Source organism: Camelus ferus, chromosome 34 (assembly GCF_009834535.1).
Source record: "Camelus ferus isolate YT-003-E chromosome 34, BCGSAC_Cfer_1.0, whole genome shotgun sequence".
Classification (NCBI taxonomy): domain Eukaryota; kingdom Metazoa; phylum Chordata; class Mammalia; order Artiodactyla; family Camelidae; genus Camelus; species Camelus ferus.
Genome location: NC_045729.1, coordinates 6960337 through 6985106, shown reverse-complemented (window position 1 = coordinate 6985106; position 24770 = coordinate 6960337). Strand labels below are relative to the sequence as shown.

Below are 24770 nucleotides of genomic sequence, written 5' to 3'. Positions count from 1 at the left end.
GTTCTTAAGAATCTCACAAATCAAAATATAGAAATTTTTCTGTACAACCACAGAATGAAATTCAATTCCAAAGCACAGAAACCCAGCCCCAATGGTAGTGTCAGGCTTGGGAAAAGATGAAGGGTGCTTCGGGCTGCAGGTGTTTTTAGTGTGTTAGACAGCTGCATACTTGAAGGGTGTCTTTTGACTTGATGGCGAAGCTGTGTGAAGAGACGCAGTCTAACAGGGCTTTCTAGAATGTCCCACTTTAAGATTTCAACCCTTAGTTCTCAATTCAAAGTCAACTTCAGGAAGTGGGGTTATTTATACAGAAAGCAAAATTATTGTTCATACTTTTGCTCTTTTCGTAAGAAAACTAATGATTAAAACTCCATAAGAAGAATTGTGAAAAGAAACACAGTATAATAGGTAAAGAGCACATTTGCTGTTTTTATTGGTGCCTTGCATGGCAGTAATACTGAAAAAAGAGAATGCAAAAACAAAAAACAAAAAACAAACAAACAAAAAACAGGTTGGTGGCAACCCACATCTTTTTTTTTAAGAGTACATAAACTCCTGTTTTATTTTTATTGTGGCATGAATGATAACATAAAACCAAAAACATGAAAATATACAACTTATATTACACTATGTGTTATGAACAAAATATAAATCTATAACTCTATGTTATATTTACATAATTATTTATTTTATTAAATTTCAAGTGAGATGGTAGGTTGCACATACTTTGTTTTAAGCTCCAGGCATTTGATTGTCTTTTTTTTTTCTACTTTTTTCCCATTTTTACTCATAAAATCCAAACTGTTAGAAGGACTAAGAGCTTTAGAGCCAGTGGAGCTATATAAATACTGTTTTAGTGAACCAGTGACAGAAACACTGGGGAGGACAGGAATCAGTCAGTAGAAAAAACATCATCTTCAACCTGGGAAACTGATAGTTACAGGAAACTTTAAAATTAAATACTGTAAAAGCCTGTCTAAACGAAACCCTATGCCCTATAAGACAAAAGAGATCTCTGAACCACTTTAAGTGGGCTTCAAATTTTTCCTTGCAGACCCCATTTTTATTTTACTATTAACTTGATAGACAAATATTTTATAAACCTGTTTGTAAATATACAATTGTTTATTACAATTCAAATAATTTACCCAATGGAATGAATAAGAACGTAACTGCTTCTGATGTTTTAAATGTGGTATGAGAGGTTTCTTTTGGGAACAGTAACATCTTCTGGCTTAAGAAAATATCTGAAATCGGACCATGAAAGAGTTAAAGATAAAATTTTTAAATGAATTAAAGGTAAAAAGTCTACTCCAAAATCAAACCTATGAAATAGGTTCATCAAAGAAATTCTTTCCTATTTGTCCCTTCTAAGAGGATTTGGTTTCAATAATGATTATGTTCTTTGGGAGGGATTTTATACATGGTTAACTCTTAGCTGCAGATGCCAAATAAATGTTAAACATTGACTTGACTAATTTAGGTACAAGTGTACTGAAGAACGGTTTTGCATTTGATTCAATTGTGGTAACGAGCCAAATTATTAGTGACTTATAAGTGTGTAACTTTAACCTATTCTCTCCAGTGATGCTTAGATTCGTATTAAAACATGACTACTTTTAGAGGAACTGATTTCAATAACCATTAAAAAAAACCCCAGAATTCTGGCAAGATTATCCCTCAGTACTGGGTTGAGCCCGTGTGTGTGTGTGTGTGTGTGTGTGTGTGTGTGTGTGTGTGTGTGTCTGTGTGTGTGTGTGTGAGAGAGAGAGAGAGAGAAAGAAAACGTGAAATGCGAGTAGGAACGGGGGTGGGGAGGGAGAATTTACGTTCATTCTAGTTTGATCTTACTCTCCTTTCCTCTCCCTTATCTTTTTTTGTCATCATGGGGCACCAAAAAAGAATACAAGGTTTTAGGATCCTTTACAAAAGGTATAAACCAATCAAATGCCAAAAAGGCAATGTGCTAACCCAGTTAGGTTACCATTCATAGCACCTTTTATCAAATGACTTCAAAGTACTTTAAACATTAATATGATTCTTTTTGTTTGTTTTCTTTTAGGGAAAATTAAGGCAAAGAAATTGTGGCAGTCCGAGAAATTAGCTATCAGAACAAGAAAACATAATGCAGGGCTATGGATCTGCTGTCTGTTTCAGTCCATGCACAGCTTTGTCTCTCTGATAGAAACCTAACTAAATAAAATTAAAACTAACTTCTGAATTTCGTAGGTAAAGGTCACCATGAACAATTTTTACGTTCCCCTTCAAGTAAAACAAAATAAGAAACAAACAAAAAAAGACCAAACAGAAGTGTTTTGTCAATTCACGGGTAAGTGCGTTAGAACTGGTTTCAGCCATGAACGCCCTCAGTGGCATCTACCTGGAGCTAAAACAAAGTATTCTTGTAGCCCAAAGCCATGAAATGAAAACGAAGCGTCCTTATAACGTGGTGTAAGGTAAGTATCCAGCAAACGTGAGGGGTGAACCCACATGAGTCAGAAAGCATTTAACAAAGACAGAACAAAGTTTTAAAAATCTGTTTTCACATTGTACATAATAACGATATAAAAACAAGTGTCTATTTTTTTTAATCCAGAGTGCTTAAAAACAAAACAAACAAAAACAAAAAGAAATTGGCTCTAGATAACTGTGGCAATTAAATAACTAAAATGAGTGATGAGAGCATAAGTTAATTAAGACTGAACACGACCCTCCTATCAATTCAGTCGTTACGTATTAAACATCAGAACCTGACATTGTTGGGGCCAAATTTTTAAAAAGGAGAAGACTTATGGAAGGAGACGTGAAATTGTGTGAGTGAACATATGTGTATGTGTGCGTGTGTGTGTATATATATGTATATATATATATATACATATATGTTGGAGATGAAAATTTGTTTTAAATACCTAACAACTTATTGGCTGCACTTCCAAATCAGAGCAGAATAAAATAGAAAGGGAGAAATAAATTATACATAACTTACTAATCTGGGAACAGCTGACCATTATTATTATTATTACTATTATTATTATTATTATTTTATCATCATCATCATTATTACAACACTAGCAAAAAGAGGCAGATCAAATGAAAATACAGTCATCAGAAACAAACAGAAAAACAAACAAAACAAAATCTCTGACATGCAGGTTATGATCAGCTCCTCCAAGCAAAACCCCAGAGCAAGTCTTTTGAGAGAGAGAAAAATAAAAAAGAATTTTTTTCTTCTTTCTATGTAAAAAAAAGAAAAATCAAACTTTAGGGTCAGGTTTGGGGGATGGGATAGGAAAATGATGACTGGAGTGAAAACCATAGCACATCCAAGCCACTGGTGGGAGTATTTACTGTCTGATGCTTCAGCAAAGACCATGGTGACTGACTTTAAGTGATTTTGCATCTACCTGTATGAGCCCTACAACTGCCCTGGCACTCGGCTGGCAAAATCTAAGTCCCATCACCATCAGCTGTGGCTCTCGGCACATACTCTGCTGGAATCAACCAAGCAGACGTCAGCGGATTCATCTTACAGCAAGAGTAGAGTAGTGGCAAAGATTGCTGGGCTTGGCCAGGCTCCATCTTGTTGGGGTGCAATGACTTTTGATCAAATCCTGCTTTTTATAGCATGAGATGCATATGGCCCACAATTCTGAAACGTAAATGGCCTCCACCTCATTTCATGGAGAGATGAAAAATACCTTGTAAAGATCATCGGTTCCATTTCCTGTTCAGGAAAGGATGGAATGTTGAAGAAACAAGCTAATTCTATGTTTCTGGAAAATGGGCAGATATATTCAAGGAAAACAAGGATTGTTTTGCTCGAAGTTATCAACAGGAAAAACAAACAGAAATCATTAAGAAGCAAACGTTAGTGGAACCAACTGACCAGGGAGAAGGGACATCTGGGAGCAGACTGATGGCAGCGTCCGTGTTACTCATGCACCCATTACACAGGGCCACCTGATTCATCCAATCGTCATCATAGCAGAGGTTTAAAGATATAATTTCTGAGCCCTGTAGTCATTAAGCTGTCACTTGAAGTGCAAAGTCAAGGTCAAGGCTGCTTCCAGACCAGTCACTTGGGGGGATGTGGGCTTTCATCCCCAGATGTGGGTTTAACTCGCAATGGTCCACTGTTATTCCTATTAGTACCATAATCACACACATACATACACACAAAAATCCAAGATCAGAAAATATTTTTTTCTCTAAATTTCTTAATGTCTCTCTTTCTCTCTCTCTTTTTCACCTGAGAACAGCACCTACAGTTTCCATTAAAAAAAAAAAAGTCAAATCTCACCAGCTGCTGGTATTTCAGGTTTTTCAAGGGATTGTCTAAGATATAACACTGTCCTAATTTAAGAAGGAACAGGGAAAAGGAAAGGGAAGAAAATCAACTGGGTCAACACTTCAGTACAAATTTGGCACTTGCTCAAAGATGTAGTGTGGTGTGCAATAGACAAAGTCCTCTAAAGAAAATGATTGCTTACTTTGCGGTGGATAGCAAGGAAGTTAAAAACAGGCTCTTTTTCCCTCTTTCCCCCCCATGCACAGACTTCCATCTTTAAAGTATAGAGATGGAGAAAGTGGAGAGAAGTAAAGAGAAATTCATCATCTTTCTTTTTTTTTTTTCTGTCAGGTGCATTACCAAAAAAAAAAAAAAAAAAAAAAAAAAAAAGGAAAGGAAGGAAAGGAAAAAACCCAGAACCCCCCCCAAAACAAAACAAAACTTATTTCTTTTTAAAAATTGTAGCACAAAACAACAAAACACATTCACAAGCCACTTGTTGGCACTGTGTACCTGAGTGAGAATTTCTAGAACATTGTAGAACAAACAGCCATAAAGTTTATTAAAAAAAAAAGTTGACGGGTAAGACTTCAGTGCTTGGATGTAGCAGCTGAATTACTGGCATTATTTTACCCATAGCTTATTTCAATCTCTTGTTGTTGATATTGTTGTTTGCTTGTTGTATTTTTATTTCCTTTCCAAGCCTTTTGAGGCTAAGGTCTATTAGTCAGCTGATGTCCCAACTATTTAAGACTAACAGTTAAAGTAACAGTCAGTGTATGAGAAAGTTAATGTGCTTGGCCACTGGTAAGGATGAACCAGCTAGGGCTTCTTTAAGTCCTAAGGTCACAACCATCTTTCGACCCTTATCAGTTGGCTTGTCCTGCAATATGGTTTTCACTGTCACTCCCATAATCTACATCGGGATCATCCTCTTCCTCATCGTACTCATCATAAATCTCTCCGTTGATGTCCTCAGCCTGTATCTCTTCTTTGATATGTGGCTCCTCTCCTTTCACACCGTAAGTGCTCTGGATGACAGGCATCCCAGGCTCCGGGCTGCTCGACACGCTTGAGTGCTCAGAGGGCAGGTGAGGGGAGGGCATCCCGGCCATGGCGATGGCTCCAGGGTACACAACTCCAGCGGTGGCGATGGGGATCTGTGCTTGTTGCCTGTCAGAGAGGAAACCATGGGTGAGCGGACAGTTGGGTGCACGTCTGGCTGCATAACTAATTTGCTCTGCTTGTTCAACTCCAAGGTAGTGGGTTTCACCTGACATTTTCAAAACTGGATCCTCCTTTGACCCCAATGCCTTACTTCAATGCAGTGCTTTGTAAAGTACAAGGCCTTTGCGTGGGTTACCCATTGATTCTTAAAATGATTCTGTGTTGTTACCAATCTATTGTATGAAAAGAAACTGAGGTGCAGAAAGATAAAGCAGATGAACTCAAGTCCTTGACCCCAAGTTAAGGGTCACTTCACTGTGACACATCAAAACAGCTTTTAAAAAGAACTGAATCTAAAGATTCAATTTTAATGGAAAGCTCCTAAAGTATTAGAACTTCCCAAGTGAAACTTGACTGCCTAAAACTCACTGAAACTGAGTAATATCACCTCTTCCTTGAAATAAGTTTTGGTGGGGCGAGGAAGTAGGGCCAGCCTCACGGGTGAACCACCCCTGCAGTTGTACAGACCCCGGGGCTTAGAAAGACCTTACACTTGATTTAAAGTTCTGTTGTCACAATCTTGAAATTCTTGGAAACTCTGTAACAAAGACCCCACGTTTTCGTTTTACCCTGGGCTCTACAAATTCCGTGGCTGGTCTGAGGGGGAAGGGATTAATAGAAGATGTCCATTTATGCTTCTTTCATTCATTCATGTTTACTGTTTCCCCAAGGAGTGCTGGATTTTGCGCTCAGCATTGAGAAGAGTCATGCACTGGGATGTAAATCACAGATCCTTTGGACAGAGCAAGGGATACTTTCAGGGGAATGGAGGGGACAGGGCAGACTGGAAAAGGCTTTTTTCTAAGGTATCCTCTGGCCATTTTCAGAACAGTGTTTATTATTCTAAGAAGCTCCCAGGATGGATCTATCTATCTTATCTATCTATCGATCGATCGATCGACAAAATTCTGCAGAAGCAACGTGGCTGCAGGTCGCGCCTTAAGCAGCAGGGAAAGACACAGTGAGAGAGGCACCTGTAATTCAGAAGGAAACTTCCCCATTCACAACGCTGCGCCCTAAACAGAACCCCTACTGTGTGTAATCTTCTAAGGCCACACATGTGCCTTGAGAGCCCAGAGTCCCCTCGATATTCAGAAACAAGTGCTTCTTGCTTCTGGAATCACTTTTATGTTGTATTGTCTCAACATAACTAAGTTCTTAGGGGCTGTGGAACTTATCACTGGGCAATCCTGCAAGTCAGGAAAAGCAGCAAGGAAAAGAACCAGGAAGACTCCTTAAGTGTCTAACAGCAAACTTCAAGATTGTTTCCTTCCAGATGTTTTATTTTCAAACCAGCCATGAGCAAAGCTCACGTTGGAGCCACTGTTCTAGGAGCGTGGAGTGGATTCACCTGGAAGTGTTCTTTCTCGGGACTATATGGGGGGGGGGGTTAGTCTCTGTAAATACAGTGCTCAAGTTCTTTCTCAAAATGCTGCTGCGCAACTGAGCAAACACGTTTCACATCCCGCTAAGTGTAACAGGAAGTGCTCCCGAAGGGCGCGCGGCCGCCGGCCGTACCCAACGTTGAAGTACTGCCGCATCTCCTGCCGCCGGTTCCGCATGATGGCCTTGTACTCGCCGATGCGCAGCTTCTTGCCGTCCACGAGGCACGTGCGCTTGGGCCGCGGCTTGTACTTGTAGTCCGGGTACTTCTCCAGGTGCTGCTTGCTGAGACGGGCTTGCTCCTCATAATATGGCTGTTTCTCTAGGTTTGTCATAGCTTTCCAGCGAGATCCTAGGGGGAAGAGAAGGTTAGCGTTCCCATTTGCCCAGCAGCTGAGGAGCCTAAAGAAAAAAAATAGAACTGAGAACATGAACATCTCAAGTGAAAACGCTGGCCAAATCCCAGAAATACATAAAAAGAGTATGATTCATGAGCTCTGACATGGGAGGTGAGATCCCACCAGCGCAGAGGTGTTGGTGGCCGTGTCTGCAAAGAAACTGTGTACCCAGAGACAAAACACTGAGCAATATTTTTTTCTGTCTTGAATGAACAATTTAGCCAAACTTGTACATTATGTACTGAGAAGTTCACAGATGATATAATGGAGATACCTTTCATTTCTACATTAGACCATGGTGTAACCCAACTGTGAACTAAAGAGTGATGCACAAACTTTTAACATATTTTGAATCTGAGGGGAACTGTCTAGTTACTGAGTATTTTTATATGGGGGTACATTACTTACTACAAATATCTCTTACATGTATTACATATAATTCTCATTCTCCACCAAATGTTTAAGGATCCTTACATGATTACAGTTAAAAATTCATTTCATTAAAATTTTAATTATAAAAAGCATATTAATGAACATGCACTGGGTAACGACTGTGTGTTAGATCCTGTGCTAAAAACTTTACGTAAGTTGTTTCATTTTTACTTTTCACCATAACCTTATAACACAGCAATTATTTTCCAGTGATAAAACTGAAGTTCAAATAGATGAAGTAACTTACCCAAGGTCACACAACTATTAAATTGTAGATCAGTGACTCAAACTCAGGTTTGATGGAAGTGGAAGTGTGGTACCATGTATGTCCCTATAGCCCTGCCCCCACCTACTACATATGACCCAGCAGAGGTCAAAACTTACAATAAGAAGTGTGTGTTCAGCAGTATTTTTCCCTTGTAAATCACCTGCAGTCATCTGTTAAAATGTCACTTCCTGTGCTGTAGTATGCATTACTGATGTTAACCCAAATTGGTTTTCCCTTTCTTTTCACATTTAATTCTGGTTTGGATTCAACTACGATGGTGAGAAACAACTGTTTGAATCTTAATTAGAATAGTTTATGCTAGTTTTCAATATAGATATGATTTAAAGTTTTGATTCTATCATATGGCTATGTGTAGGGGGTAATAGAAGTAGTAATAATGTTTATTTTCCACTAAGCATGTGAGGAAAATCCATTCGCAGATGAAATGTGTTTATCTGCAAGTAATCAGCTCAACTCTAGCCAGATCCACAAAGACCAAAATCACTGGAATGAGGAGATCCCTGCCAAAGACGTCCTAGCACTGCTGCCTCTACCTGCCTTCCAAAGTCACCTGAGCAAGCTCTTCAGCCTTCCGCATGAGCTCATTGCTCAGCCTTAACTCCGAATCTCAAATGCAAACCAGCTTACTGGTGAACAGCGCTTTCCTACAGATGCAGAGAATTGCTCAATACTGGCAGTTATATCTGTTAAAGGAACGCGAAGAGCATCTCTTCCCTTAGAACTGTTTCCTATTGGAACAGATGTTGGCTGGGGTGGCGGGGGGGGGGGTATCTCCACGTAGGTGTCACAAAGATTTATAAACAGATTTTTTTTCCAATCTAGACAGCCAATATGATGTTATTATATTAACAACAGAAACTTAGGTTACAGTTGAAATAATAGAGTCGATTTTTCTATTCCTTTCTCAAACTTGTATTTCAATGCTGTGTCCAACATTGAGTCAGCTGGTCGGGCCGTATCATTTGTACAATCTCACACTCCTTACTGCCCAACATCATTCTCCAGAGGTACCCGAAAAATCATTATGTTGTTCTCAGGGCCAATATAAACACAGGTAAAGCTATAATAGTGTTGAATTGGATCAATTCTTCTTGTGGAGTTTCTTATAGGTATGTATTTCAGAATTCTGGATCTCATAATAGGGAGTGGAAAAGAAACAACTTGCTGAATTATTACAGAAATTGAACAGTGGATCAAGAATGGTTGACTTAAGTTCACTGGCTCTTTTTATCACCACAGAGAACAAAGAAACTAGCATTCTTAGCTAGTATAGGAGCTGCCAAAGAGTCTTCCCTAAGTCCAACTTTTCTATAAGCTCAAAAAAGAATATGTTTCTCTAAGTAAAAAGGATGTTTTTGCCTCATAGTAGCCTGCTTGGAATGTAAGAGCTATTTTTAGATTTCCTACTATGTGCATGATGCTGCATTAACTACTGGATATGCAGGGGTGAATTCTTATGGTTCTTATTTCTTTGGAGCTCTTATGCCAGTGGAGAAGAAATTTATTAAATAGCTAAGTACAAAATATATTATTTTAATTATAATGTGCAAAGTACGGGAAGGTATGAGGACATATGATAAGGAGGTGGGACCAGTCTTCAGTAGGTCAGGAAGGCATTGCTGCAAAGAGGACTCCTCTAGGGCTGGGAAAGAGAAGAGCATCTCACAGAGGAAAAGTAGAATGGTCCAGGCCTCGCAGTGCTAAGGGGGCCTGGAGGAACTTAAGGAAAGTTGTTCTGGCTAAAATGCACAGGAGAAAAGGATGATAAAAGATGTGTAAATTCTCAAATAAGTTGGCTTCTAACTCTGGCATGAATTGGAATCAAAATATTTTGATACTGGATAATATAATTTCTCTGGAAGTATCCCTGAATTCTATGCTACATTTTAAAATATGGTCATATCAGACATACACTGTACATCACTACACTTCAATTTAAAAATATGATATTATAAAATAAATACATAAATAAAAAATGGTTTTTTAAAAAATATGGTCATATCATTGTTACACGTCTGTTCAAAATTAAGAATTAAGGTACCATTTTGACCCAGTTAATACTTAAGCTACTTACTCCATTTTATGACAGAGCAGAACAGTGGTTTGATTTGGTGGCAAACAGTTTACTTTTTTTATTAATAACTTTTGAAGGGTAACCCCTTCACCAAATGACAGGTGTGGTTTTGGTTTTAATAGCTCTGCAGGTACAACCACCGTCTGTAACTGTGATGTAAAGCCCTGAAAGACACTAAATGAGAATGGCAGGACAGTGCTTTAGGTGTCTCCAGAAGAGGTGAAAACATCTCCTCGATTTGGGTGTGGCTGGTTGCTCACCCTGGACCACGTACAGGGAGTAAGTTCCCTGTTCTGTTCAAAGGACTGGGCTTCTACAATAAAAAAAAGAGTGAAGTATACATTTAGGTGCTTCTCCTGATGATGAAACGGAAGATTCAGTCAAAAAGATGCGATGTTCAAAATAAGAAAAAAAAATTGGTCTTGGAAGTGCTCTTTTCCTTTCTAAATCTGGCAATACAATAAAAATGGAGAGTTTGAGCTGAGCAACAGTGTCATCTCCACGGGGTCTGTAATGAATTTGCACATTTTCCTCCAACTACTGTATATCTAATCAGAAAAAGATGTCCCCCATCCCCTGATCTAGCGCCAAACAGTAAAAGGTGATTCCTTATGTTAACAATTTCAGCAGAATGGCTTATTAAAACCAGATTTTAGGGTATTATAAAATGCTTAGAAGCCCTTTAAAATGTCAACTAGGATCCCCAGAGACCACGTAAAATGTCAGCCCAGCTCAGGCGCCTGTTTTAAGCAGAATGAATTAGCGGCGTGCTGTCGGAGGCTGTTATCCAAAACAATCAGGAAAAAGGAAAACATCAAGCTTTCTTTGTACTTTTATATGAAATGAGCCATTTAGAATGATCTTGCGGGTATTTGAAGATCACTCATTTATTTGAAGCTATGACTAAATACTGAGGCCCGGAACACCTCAGTGGGCTTTTTCCCTGCTATATCTTTAATTAATACAATTTCACTGGAAAATCTTAATTAAATTAGGCAGCATTCTCTTTCATGTAGCCTATTATGATACAATCATATGATCATTCTAATATTCTCTCCTTCAAACCAGAAAGACATTCTTTTAGTCCTCTTTTTCCATGAAGGCTTTTGCTCTATTTCCTAAAATACTTCATGTAATCAAACAGATACTTCTCTTATACTTAGGATGGAGTTTTAATCAGTGATTATTATTATTTTTTTTAGAATTCAGACACATAAATTGAATGATTTAAAGACAGGTTAAACAATCTTAACTTTTAGTTTGTTTTTTTAAAATTTATTTTGACATTTGGGGACTTCTAATTTGAGAACAACTAACATTAAAATATGAAATAAGTTTATGATACTGAAAACATGGGTAACTAAAAGTAAAAATTAAAAAATGCATATTTGACATCTTCTGTGTCTTGACAATCTAAACTGGTTTTCAGTGGTAGTACTAGGACAGCCCACCCCCACCCAGACAACACGCTGAATTCTATAGTCTGCAAAGAAAAAGAATAAATACGGTCAATACCAATGTTGGTTTATAGGAAAAGAATATTTTTCCTACTCTTAGTACAAATATTTTTAGATTTTTAAAGAAGAGAAAATATTACAACAACTAGTATAGAAACACACAGCTAAATTAGCTACAGAACTTGGGCATAATTTCTTGACGAACATGGACTGCTTCATCATCAGAAGAAAATGCTCAGTGATGGCGCTTACTGCTTAGATAAGCAGAAAACACGAGCTGTCGGGCTTCCAAACCCCATGTCTTTCAACAAATGCAGAAAACAGAACCGTACCTTTCCTTCATACTTCACTTGGCCCTCAATACTTTTCTTACCCAGTATCTTGCTGATGTTGGAGTTGTGCATGTCAGGAAAGGCTTGAAGGATTTTCCTTCGTTCATCTTTAGCCCACACCATGAAGGCATTCATTGGACGCTTTATGTGGGGTTCGTTGCTACCACGCCCCCTGGATTCTCTGTAAATTCTTGATTCTGAGACTCCAGCACTTCCTAAAAACAGGCAACATGGCTTCACATTAGTGTCAACACTTCTGGCAATTCTCTTCTTTTGTGATTTGTTCTCAGTCTAAGATACCTGAAGACAAAAAGTACATTTGATACTGGTACTTCCAGTTCTTGGGGCACATGCCTGCTTAGGACGTTTCTGTGATAAGCCTTGTGGTGGCAAGTGTTTTATTTATATTTTTTAATCCATTTCTAATATATTTTTCCTTTCTTTCAATGGACTATGGACTGTTTCACCACTTACTTTCAAGAGGACACCAGGAACTTGAGTATGTGATCTTTGATGCAAACTGGAAAGAGAACAGTTGGATTGATCCATAGGTATACCGCTGCTGTTGAAATATTAAATAAGTCAAAGAGCTCACAAAATTGTGAAGCACCAATCTGTTCAGCAGAATGGACAACAGATAAGGATGTGTCTCTGCTATCTAAAGACTGTTAGGACATAGCCTACTCATGCCCTTTTCTCTCTCTGAGGTTGTATAAATAAAAAACACTGCTAAATAAATGTTTGAGGTCAAAACACAATATAGATATTTCCTGTAATATGTTTGGCTTTTCTTTGAAATTATGTGCTAATAACTGCATGAAATATGCTGATAAAGCAGTGACAGTCTGGTCCCTGAAAGATGTTTGAAAATGGCAGAAAAAGAACAAATGAATAGTTACATTACTATGGCTTCTTAGGAAGTGCACAGTCACATATTTAAGGTGAAAAATAATATAATGAATTCATTCCCCTTAGTTTTCTCCCTGACATCTGAGTTATCCAAAGAGACCCACTGATAGTCACATTCCATTCAGCAAGACTCAGGGTGATGAAATGCAAGCAAGAGTCACATGGATCCTGTGGGAGCCGCAGTCACTCCTCCAGGCTTTATCTGACTTTGTACATTGGATTCAGCAGATTAAACTGCTTCCAGAGATACTTGAATTTAAGCACAGCAGATAAGGAGAAACAGAATAAAATGTAGAACTCTGACACCAAGTTGTCCAGGGTTTTCATTTCAGAAGATGAGAGAGATATACTTCTGTAGTGTGTAAAAATGTAAAATATTTTTGGGGTTTGGGGCTTATATAATCAATAAAAGCACTGCTTTTCTTCCTCCATACTCCTTTTCCTTTCTTAATTTGAAGGAATAGAAATTAACCCAAATTACCCAGACTTGAAGACCCTGTAGCAGCAAACAAAAAACACAGCATATTAGGAGCTTCTCATTATTTCCCTTTCAATAATATGCTCTTTGGTCTGACAAAGATTAGAAAATATTTTGCATACAAGCATGACTGAATTTAACAAATAACAGCAACAGAAGTGTTGATGTTTTAATGCTGATTACCATGGGTATATTTTATCATGCTAATACAACTTAAAATTTATGAAATGTGTTATTACCAGTAATTGTCTTTTTATTGACAAAAATGAGTGCTAATATATGGTGACATCTTTCTAAAATGGGTTTGTAACTAGCAAATGATCATTTGCACATCTGTCTTTCCTTGTTCTTACACCTTACAGCAACAGAAGCAATAAAATGAACATTATGTGACTTCATCAAAGCTAAACAAGCTCTTTGTATGTAAGATAAACTTAGGCCAGCTTTAAATTAGCCTAAGCAAAGCAGAAAATAGAAGGAAATGTTTGGATATAATGGGCTAGAAGAACACAGATTTCGCTTGGATATCCAATTCAGTAAAACTTGGTCTCGATAGAATTACCGGGTTACATGCTCAAGTCTGGCTAGTCCCTTGGCTAGCTCAGAACTGGACTTAAAAGCAGAGTTGGCCCCAGGCACAGAGTAGACAGGTGTGTATTTTGGGGGATTCACAGAAGTCCCTCTGTCCTAAAGTATGCTTCTCACTGGTGTGCCCTCGTGCAGGCTTTGCTGTATGCAGGGAGCTTCTGCCATAGTAACAAAGTTGAGGGCTGTGCTCTTAAGATGCGTGCATGTCACCTGACACTGGAATGAGGTCCCCTCGTTAGGACTCAGCATAAGAGGACTCGCACCTCCTTTTTCCCTCTTTGCTATGCTATTCGAATTAGAGCATCTATTTTTCCTGTTGTCCTTGTGGATGCTTAGAATGTTCGGAGATGCTGCAGACGACTGCAGTCTCGAGGCACAGGAGGGAAGCACGCGGCTGCACAGCTGGAGTCCCAGACGGGGTGCAGAGGGAAGGCAGGGCACCGGACTGCATGGCACATGGGATAAGAGGGAAGGGCTCCCAAGTGCAAGAAACCATCCTGAAAATGTCCTCTGAGCCATGTGCTCTCGTCCAGATTTGACAATGAAAACTTAAAGCTGAGCTTACAGGGACACATTTCTGAAAGGTTTGTTTCAGGTGTGAAAAACAGGGCAGAGAAAGATGGGGAAGATGGTGACTGAGAGCATTTGCTTTAGAACCACGTGATCTTGAATCCAAGACCTGCCTTTGGCACTTACGGCCCGGAAGTCTTGGGGAAAAATGACTCCAAATTCCTAAGGGCCAATCTCTTTCTCAGTAATAGTACTTACTCATCTCACAGGTTGTGCTGGGGAGTAATGAGGTGATTTATGCAAAGCACCCGGCAGAGTGCTTGGCACAGGGGAACCCCCCAGTCCATGTGAGCTCTTATTGTAATAATCGGGTATGAGGTGGCTGTCTTGTATGTTGTTTTTATTACTTTTAATTGGCACTAAATAGACACTTCTGCATGCTATAGGAATATATGCGAAAAATTTCACAAACCATCAGAATCTCCACTCATATTGAAATCCATCATGGCATGGCTAAATTTTCCTTCTTCGTTCTGTTTAACTGCCAGTTGCTGAGTCAGACTCTCCAGTGTTGTTTTTTCCTTTAAAAAAGAAATTTATAATGAGGACTCAATCTGGAAATTGTAATTATTCAAAGACATTTTTTTTTCCCTGGGCCGCATATAATAAATACATTCGCTTCTGGAAGGGGTGAGATGTCGATTTATTCACCTTTGCACGTTCAGCCCATGATACTGAGGTAATTGAAGCAAATGATCAGTAGGAGTTTTGAAGGAACTTAGAAGCCCCTATATGGTCTTGGCATTTGGCTTTGATAAGCCTGAAGGAGGTATGCTGGGATTCTTGGAGACAACCTTCCCAAATCACAAAATGTGCATAGAAATTTCATGGAAGCAACCTGTTTTTACAACATTTGGAAGGCCTGCTTTATTTTTAGCCAGACAGTAAAAGTATAGAAGTGGCATGGGGCCCAGAGAAAGTCTTCCAATAGTCAGGTGACCAAATGATAGAACCATAATTCGCAGTAGTGCCCTCTTGTTGCCATCTCCCTACATGCCATCTGCATTCCTCATGCAAGGGTAATGAAGACGTTTAAATATTCATTGCTAATTGCTTGTCAAGTCTCTGTACATTCAATGTGAGTGCCTGCTACTTGGACTACAATTTGATTTGGATTGCTAAGCCAAAATATTGAGTTGGCGAATTATTTGAGATACAAATATACCAAAATTAGATCTGCAAAGACATCAAGTCATTTGAAAGCATGCAGTGCATGATTTGAATTCATGCATGGAGAACATGGCACTACAAACCAAATTATTTTCAAGAAAAATCTAATGCTTAATCTAAACCCCATGAGATTTTAAACTACTTTCAAATTAAGTAATTGGGTAATTTTAAGAACAGAAAAGCATACAGTAAAAGGTTTACAACTTTCTTTAGCACTCCCCATCATTGCCCTGAGGATGATGTGGTTCCAAACAGCTTTAAGGAAAGCACCTATTGGATTTCATAAAATTTGCTCATGTTTCTTTATAATTATGCACCTCATTTTTGAAGGGACACAGTCATGAATCACACAAGTGAACCACAGTAATTGTGGAGTAGCTATTAACACAATAAAATGTTCACAGAAAATAATCAACTATTTAAGATAGTATCACAGGTAAAGGGCCCAACAAACGTTCCCACCAAGAGCCAAGAGGGCATGGAAATTCCTCATAGAGTAAGTATAGACTTTATCTCTACAAAACTCTCCAACAGTGTTACAATTGTACACACGTGATGAAAAAGTCACTTAATTTAGTTGCCCTGGAACCCACGTCTCTGTTCATCAAAGTCTAAACATGATTTAATGGAAAAAATATTTTAAAGCTGTCAGTCACTATAAAATAAAGTAAGGAAACTGGAAACAAAATACTTTACATCAACTTTAGTTCTATAGGATTATGTAGTACTAAAGTTGAAAGAAATGATATATTTAAAAATGTAGACCCTCACTCAATTTGTTTTATGTATGAAATTGTATTTTCAGTTGCTTTCTATGTTCTGAATTTCTTTTGCCGAGAGAGTCTGCTATATATATTCAGCTGAGCCCAGAAGCACCACAGACACCAGCTTAACAGGCTCTCTTTATAGTAAATGTAGCTGTTGAAATAGAAGACAGTTACATTAAAAAAAAACCCCACATTCCATCAACATGATCTGATAGTCCACGGGTCAATGAAGACTTTACTGTCCTGGGGGAAGGCACCCAGCACAGACAGTCTCTCAGGTTCCGATTTAACAGCGGACAGGACAATAGTGCTACATATTTTCTAGGGTTTTCCATTTTGAAGTAAAGTCTTTCGAGGAGAAAAAAACAAAATGAAGGCCATTGGAGTAGAAAACAAATGAAATGTTAAATGTCTCTGAAGGTTCTGAGCTCAGCTGTATGGATCCTGTGCCATCCTACAAGAAGCTAAAACTAGCAAACGACGAGCTGGAAAGTCACAAGTAGTTTTGTTGTTGCTGTTGTTGTTGTTGTTGTTGTTGTTGTTGTTGTTGTTGTTGTTTTACAATAAGTAACCTCAAATCAGCTACCTCTAAAGCACATAGTATAATAAGATGGTTCAATTAGTTATCCAAAAGTGGAATTTACGCTACTTCTTAAGAGGATGTCAGTGGAAGACAGCGGGAGTAAACACAGTAAGCTGCCCTTCTTTTGTGACCTTTTGCATAGTCATTTAGGCTAATTCTCAGACGTGTGAACAGGGAAAATGAGAGGTGACTGTAGGAACTGGAGAATGCACGGTGTGCCTTTAATTAAGACACTTTACAACAGCACGTAAATCAAAGTGGTAACATTGCCACAATTTCCGAACACTGGCTGATGATAAATTCTGAACACATAATGGAATCGCGGTGAGGGGATATATCGTAAAACTCAAATGTTATATGGTAAATACATGGTATATACAAATATTGTGCTTATGTGGTAAACCATTAGCTGTATAATTCCATATGAAAACTGATCCCATAGTAAAAAGGCTCATATTAAATTCTTATGTACAGAGGTAGACACAGATCTATGTGGGATTAGGATTCTAGATAATATACTGAACCACCAAAACAATGAGTTGGCTTTAAGAATAGTTCTCAGAAGTTTAAATTGGAATCTACTCAGGCGTACAGGAGGAGAATCAGCCAAGCGTTACAAAGCACAAACGCTGATACACTGGAGACCCCTCGCACCCTACTTCTTCTAAGCCCGCCCAGCCCTGGCTGTCATCCTCCCCAAAGGGCCCCCTATGCCCTACCACGTCTAAAACAAGACCATTTGTGGTTCTGCACCCTGGGTCGAATATTTCCCTTTCCAAAGCCTCTTTTCAAATGTGCGAATATTACTGAAAAGGCAATACTTTCATTTTCAGAGTTCTTATCATTAAATTAATCCTTTCTAAACAGAGGCAGCTGAAACAAAATGAGAGCAAAAAAATATCAGGTGGGGAGGTGGTAAATGGGAAGATGTTGAAAATAAGAAACACCAAAGAAATTGAGCTTGTGGAAACAGAAAAAATCTTGGGCACAAGTGACAATTTTTTACCAAACGTATACACTCTTAGTTCCAACTGATCAAAAGCACATTAGTCAAGAATTTGTACAAAAAAAGACCCCCTCCCCTGGCCCCCAGTTTAAGGTCAGTGTTCTTGAGCACAAACCCAGTACGGCACCTACACTTGACCGTGTCCCAAAGCAGGACTGAAACTTCCAAGGTTCACCCGTCTTCTCTCCTCTACTTTTTTTTTTTTCTATTTAGAAATGAAAAAAACAAAATACACATTTAAAGAAATATTGGCCAAAATTCTGAACTGCTCTGAGGAACATCAAAGAGTGCAAACAGATTAATCACTACAAAGTAACCAAAATGAAATAGTCCTGAGGATTTATAAATAAGGACCAAACAAGATGATCTGTATGCTTTCTCTCTTGGGGAAAAAAAAAATAAATCCCAAACTAGCTATTGGATAACAACCAGAATTCCCTGAGTCCCAGCTGGCTAACCAGGTCTTACACAATTCTGCAGGTTTACTAAGATCAAGGGGAAACACTGGGTAAAGTCTGTTTTTATTTGAAAATTTTTGTGATCCTATGCAGACTTGAACAAACACTCAAGTGAACTGTATCTCATCTACAGAAGACAAGAAAGTTTTAGACAATATAATTTCTTGGGGTCAAGTGAGTAACTCTAGAACTCAACATTCAAAGAACTATTATTAATGTGTTAATATTCACTTAGGGAATTTGGCAACTGGTCTTGGGCTCTGTGGCTTATCCAATGACGTGTGTAATGAAAAACAGCATGTGTATTGTTCGCACATGACACCAGGCGGTGGTGGGAATCAACAAGGAGAGCTCAGAAATATCTAAAGAGATGTGGGTACTTAGCTGATTAGAAGTGGTCAGTAAAACCTGTGCTTTCTGCTCTGAATGGCACAAGACCACAGAGATTAATGGGAAAAGGACATACCTGAAAATACAGAAAATAAGGGCTTTGGGATCAGGAATGTGACATTTTAACCAAACTCTGCCATACATATTAGGTATATTAACCTCCAATCAATTAACCTCCCTGAGTTTCAGAATCCTAACTTGTAAACTGGGGTTTAAATATATGATAGCTTCTCATTAATTTAAACAATGAAAAGGATGCCTTTATTATGAGGGGAAAACGTAAATGGAGGAAATAGAAAAGATAAAAATTCTTTCCAATATACAAGAATCACAGGAATAATTAGTTCAGATATGAGTATTAAGTATCCTACTGTGGTTATGAGCCTTTATGGTCCATGGCCAAGTAGTGGACAAATATGCATTAAAAAGGAGAATGTTGGTAACAATTCTAAAATTGTTGAGATTTTTTTCTTTCCTCTTGTCCATCATCTCTGACGATGTATTTAATCTTTTTAAATTTTCCATTCAATGCTCAAGCATGATGGTTTACAGCGCCATGTTTAGTACAAATTTAAATTGAAAAGTTCTCCTAGTCTATTACTTTACCTTCTACGGAAAACAACTAAAACGTCACTGTGTTCATAAAGACTCAGATGCACATCCTTTGTTAATATTTCATAGAGCAGTCAAAACAAACAAAAATTGTACTTCATAGAAAGTAGGTATTTCCTTAGTTATCGAAGCCTAAGTCAAACAGCGCACGAGTAGATGGTTCCTTTATCACTTCTTGAAAATGGGATTCATGTAAGTGATGAGCTTTGCTCCCTACCAGACACACATACACAGAGAGAGAGATGAGCTGTGGATTAGCTGTCATAATGGACACCCCTGAAATGAAGCTCACAAAGCTGTAAAACTCATAAAAAGCACATCCATGAAATGACAGAATAGAGTGTGACTGTCAAATGTTGACTCACTTACAGTCACACCCCTCCTGGCTGCACTTTTTTATGATCTCCTTCTATACTAATGACACGGGAAGAAGAAAGAAACAAAAGAGGTTTTTAACCCTCCGATTATGTGAACCTCACAGACCACCAAAGAAGATGAAAGATTATTTATAATGTCGTAAGATTGATCAGTTGGAGATTTTTTTTTCATCAGCAAAGTAAAGCAAATTATAAAGAAACAAGGGCTGTGTCTAAGACCCCCCTCAACCTCTCGGTTTCACCCCCATTTACCAAGATGGCCATTTTGTTAAAAATAAGCACCCACCCACATAATCTAACAACACACATGGTAGAGAAAGCTTTCTTGTAAATTGTTTATAAATTACACACAAATACACACAAACACACACAAACACACACAAACAACACCCTCAAAAATGCAAGCTAAAGAAGTCTTTTACTAATTTTATTCTGATCAAATGTGAATCTGTCCATTAGGGTATTTGCAGACACTCTGGTACGCCGAAGTCTAGTACGCCTTAGGAGTATTTCCCATTCATTTTCTCCATCGGAGAATCGTATGGATCTGTGAGCTCACAGGTTGGAAAGGTCCATAAACACCCTTTGGTCTAGTTATCTATTTTAAAAAGCCTTATCTGATCCTATTTTTTTCCCCTTCTAAATTCAGAGATTCCCCTAATGGTGAAAATAATGAATTTAGAACCCATAACTTTGTTTCACAATCTTATTTCCTTTTGTGAATGTTGGTAGCCAGCTTCATGAAATGTTCCTTGAAGTGCAATTCTTGCTAAATTTCATAGAAACTTAGTTTCATCAGGCAATCTGATCAAAGTGAAATGTATTGGAAGATCAAGTTTTCTTAAGAAGTATTATGTGACTGAAGATAGATGGAATTGTTTCAAAGGAAACACACAGCTTCTATGAATTCAAGTCTTACTTTGGATGAAAAACTTCCCAAGATAGGAAAATGACTTCTGGATAAAAATTGATGAATCTCTGTGATTTTTTTTTTTAAAGAATTGATTTTAAAGTGGGAGAAATATTAGAAAGATGATAAATTCTGATTTTCATGAATGAAAAGAGAATTTGACCTGAGCCCTTAATGTATGCTCCAGAAAAGACAGAGCTGGTTGTTGAAGGATCAGCTGAGAGCACCAAGTAGAGGATGTGGTAACAAGAAGCAGCTAGTGTGGATTCATTAAGAAAAATCTATGTTGTAATGGTCTAGTTTCTTTTCCTGCAAAAATTGGAATGCAGACCAGGGGAGCTTGACGGCCATAATGCTTCGGACTTCATTCAACTTTGGGTTATGCTCCTATCAATATCCTCATTGTCCTAATGGAGAAATTGCACAGGACCTTGGAAGAGAGAGTTGAAGAGGAGACCAACAATCTGTCTTTAAGTGTCTTAAGAACCTCTAATGTTTAAAAAGGATCAAGCCTCATTATTTGTGAAAAAGAGATAGAATTTAGCCATATGTTGTCAAGAGACAGAACACTGACCAATGGCTGTAAGTCATCAGGTGAAAGCTAATGAATCCCTGAAGGAAGAGCTATCTAAAAGAGCTGCCTCCCCACTGAGTGGGCTATCTCAGGATGCAAAAGGTTCCCCTTCCTGGAGGTTTTCAGGTATTGGCCCCATGACTACCTGCCTGGCAATTCAATGTCAGATGGCAGGCTGAATTAAAGGCCCTCTTCATTTTGTCTCAGTTCTATGTCCCACTTGACTGGAGTCCCTCCAGCAAAACTAAATATTCTGACAAATGTGTGAAACTATACATGTTTCTCTATCCAGGATGATAATGTCCTCCGGAGTCGTTAATTATGCTCCAAAATGTAAAGGACTCCATTTGTAATTGAGAAGTCTATAATAATTTTCTTAAATTCAAGGAAGATCTTTCCAATTATGAAACAAAACCCAAGAAATAATGATTCTTGAAATATATTTGTGAAAAGATTGTCCAATAACAATCAGAATTACAGATATAGGGACATTGTGAAACACACAGTTACAGGACCAAATTCAACACTACTGCCACGGAGAGGGAGAAGTCACTGAGGTCTGGGGTGTAATGCACAGAACAGCCACTCAAAGGAGTCTGCAGAAAACACACCATTCACAAAGAAGGTACACGTGAGTGATATCGTGGTAAAATACTGGCCCTTGCTTACTTGTCACAGTGGTGCTTATGGCGTGTACCTGTGGAAGAGGGAAGGAAGAAGAGGGAAAAACTAAAAACCTGTGTTTTCAGATGTCTGTATATATGTTCAGCATTTAGCCAAAGTCTAGAAACGAAAAAAGACTTTGTTATTTCACACCAGGGCAGAGGTAGGTCCTGTGCACACCAAGTCAAATCAGAGGGCTTAATGTGAGAAAAATAGGAGGCCAACAAAGAAAAATAACAGAATTCACAACCCACACAGGATGTCCGATAGGTGGGAGGGCGGCACAGATGTAAACACAAAACTGGATGTTGTCTGATGACAACTGTTCTATAAACCATGGCGAACTCAGCTGCTGAGCTACAGGACTGTACGGAATTATTTTTCAGTCTAAGTTTTCCTTTCCATGGAATAAAAGCTATAAAACCGCCTGCATTCGTATGAATGGAGCCTCAGTAGCCAGTAGTTGCCTCAGTTAAATAAATGTAATTGGACTATTTTAAGGAGAAATGGTTTGGTTCAGAAACGCTGGACCTGACTAGTAGAAACAGGAAGACCAGGGGTATAGTTCACTTTTCAATTATCCGTGGTAGTTTTAAGGCAAAAAAATTTAGATTAGAATAGACATTTAAAATCTCATCTTAATGAACAGCTAAAACTTCACATGTTTTATGAGAGCTGCTGTGAGAAGCTAAGTAAATAAGACTGAACATATTCTTTCTGTTTTCTAGCTCATTCTCTAGTGAAGGGGCTGGGTTGGGGTGAGGAGAGGGAGACCGAGGCAGGGGCAGAAACAGGGAAAATAATGGGAAAAGGGTTACACAAACTGTGGAGATGCTGACTGATTAAAGGAGATTTCTGTGATAAACCCTCAAAAATGTACATTACTTACTATGTATTACTTAACATACGACCAACTCTGGGGTACAAGTTAATCAAACAGGCACTGGTTACTTTAACTTCTTTAAGTGTGGTCCTTTAGAAAAGAGACTGAAATTGGAGCCAGAAGACTTTGGTTTAGAAACTGACCCACCACTTGAATTCCTGTAACAATCTCACGTCTCAAGTTGTATTTATTTTTAAAATGAAGATATGAATACTATTTTGCTTATATTACAAGACTGACATTTGATGTAAAAGCACTTTGAAAAGGTAAGATACAAAATAAGGATCAATAGCTGTTATTACTCCTATGACGCATAAGCCAGCCTTTCCCATTCGTAAAAGAGGAAGGTTCAATGAGGTTCTTTGAAGCAAATGCTAAATTCAGGACATTTTCCTCATAATTTTAATCCATATTGTTAAAGTCACCTGCAGTAAATGACACTGGAGAATACAACATACCTACTAAATATGAGAGGGTAACTGAAAAACAAATGTCCCTTTGACTCCTTCATTGCCTCCATGTTTACCTGTCTTGAAGACAGCCATCTGACCTTGGCGTTGAGGCAGGGAACAAGGGGAGAGGGAAGGAAAGACCATTCTTACTAGACTAGGGTTTTAAAAATCGCACTTCTGCTCCAACAACAAAAGTGATTCTTGTGTTACTTATAGAAACTTTGAAAAAAATCTGAAGTGTGGGACATACATGTAAATGTACAGCACCATCACCTTGGCATAGTCATGGTTTTATTCTTCTAGCCTGTTATCTACGCTCCATGGAAATGTGCTTTAAAAATATCTAGATCGTTCTCCACACGGTGTTTTCAAACTTGCTCTCTTCAGAAGTACTATTGTGAGCATATCCTTATATCTTTAGATGAATAGACAATTTCAATCATCGGAGAGGCCTGTGGGTGTCTTATCTGAAAGCTCAATTTGGCATGCCCTGTGTGTCTCATTTTATTGGACCATCCTGCACTAACCCCTCCACCAGAATGATGTAAAGAACACAAGACTCTCTGTTTGAAAACATGCACAGCTTTTCAAGGCTAGAAAATTAAACCATAAAAAGTTTACTGGGGAAAAAAAAAAAACCTTTAAAAAGCTCCTTAAAAACTCACACCATAATTGCTCCCCACCAAGCGTGGGCACTTGCTAGCTGTAAGTAGTGGCACTGTGACAAGTGTAGCAAAGCTGAAAGCAGGCTATACTAAGAGAAAGAAAAAGTCTTCCACTGGCCATCTGTGAAAATAAGGCATGTGGCCATTAAATGCAGAGGCTGTAAATATACACAAACTCCATGAAGCAAATGGCAAAAAAGGACTAAACTTCAAGCTCAAACAAATCAAAATGTTTAATGCATAGTTACCACTGCTGGACGAAAACAGCTCTGATCTTTGCAGTCTGCAAACTCGGCATGTATTTCAATTAAATACCCCCAAAAAGAAAAGAAAGAAAAAGAAAGAAATGAAAAGACACAGAAGAAAACCATCTGGAACAAAAGGCTATAGACAGCCTATACTCAATTTCTAGAAACAAACAGCCCCTTTAACTTGCACCAGCCTGTCGAGAATGTCGATTGGAATTATTGAAAGGCTGACATACAGAGTGATGGATGGGTGATGACATAATACCTATTTGCCTTTTTGTCGTGGTCTTTGAAAACTGGCTGCTCTGTGCTGATAATATTCACTAAGGGGCTTTCCTCGCCCCTCCTGTCCCATAAGAAGTGTTCCCTAGCTAAGACACTCAGAATTAAGAAGGTTGTATGAATGAAAAACAAAGGAAAAGAAAACCTAAGGAGCAAATGCCAACTTGCACATAAGAAGCTGGTCTAGATTTTCTAATAATCAGTTGCCTAGAAAGCAGTTCTCCGTCCATTGTATATACATTTTCGGAGTACAGAGACTCCAGGAATAAAAAGGCAAATACTCAACTTCAGATTTTGTGTATCTT

The 24770-nt window shown here is 38.4% G+C and overlaps 1 protein-coding gene across 11 annotated transcripts in view; it reads right to left on the bottom strand.

Moving 5' to 3' along the window:
* Positions 1–402: 402 nt before the first annotated feature.
* Positions 403–24770, bottom strand: part of SOX5 (SRY-box transcription factor 5) — a 903217-nt gene continuing 878849 nt past the window's right edge. For all 11 annotated transcript variants that reach the window (XM_032473064.1, XM_032473061.1, XM_032473062.1 and 8 more), the window contains 4 exons: positions 14838–14946; positions 11922–12095; positions 7034–7250; positions 403–5461 (listed from right to left, as the gene is read on the bottom strand). In XM_032473064.1, coding sequence (XP_032328955.1) covers positions 5158–5461; positions 7034–7250; positions 11922–12095; positions 14838–14946 — 804 coding nt within the window. In that variant the 3' untranslated portion in view covers positions 403–5157. The remainder of the gene's footprint in view (positions 5462–7033; positions 7251–11921; positions 12096–14837; positions 14947–24770) is intronic.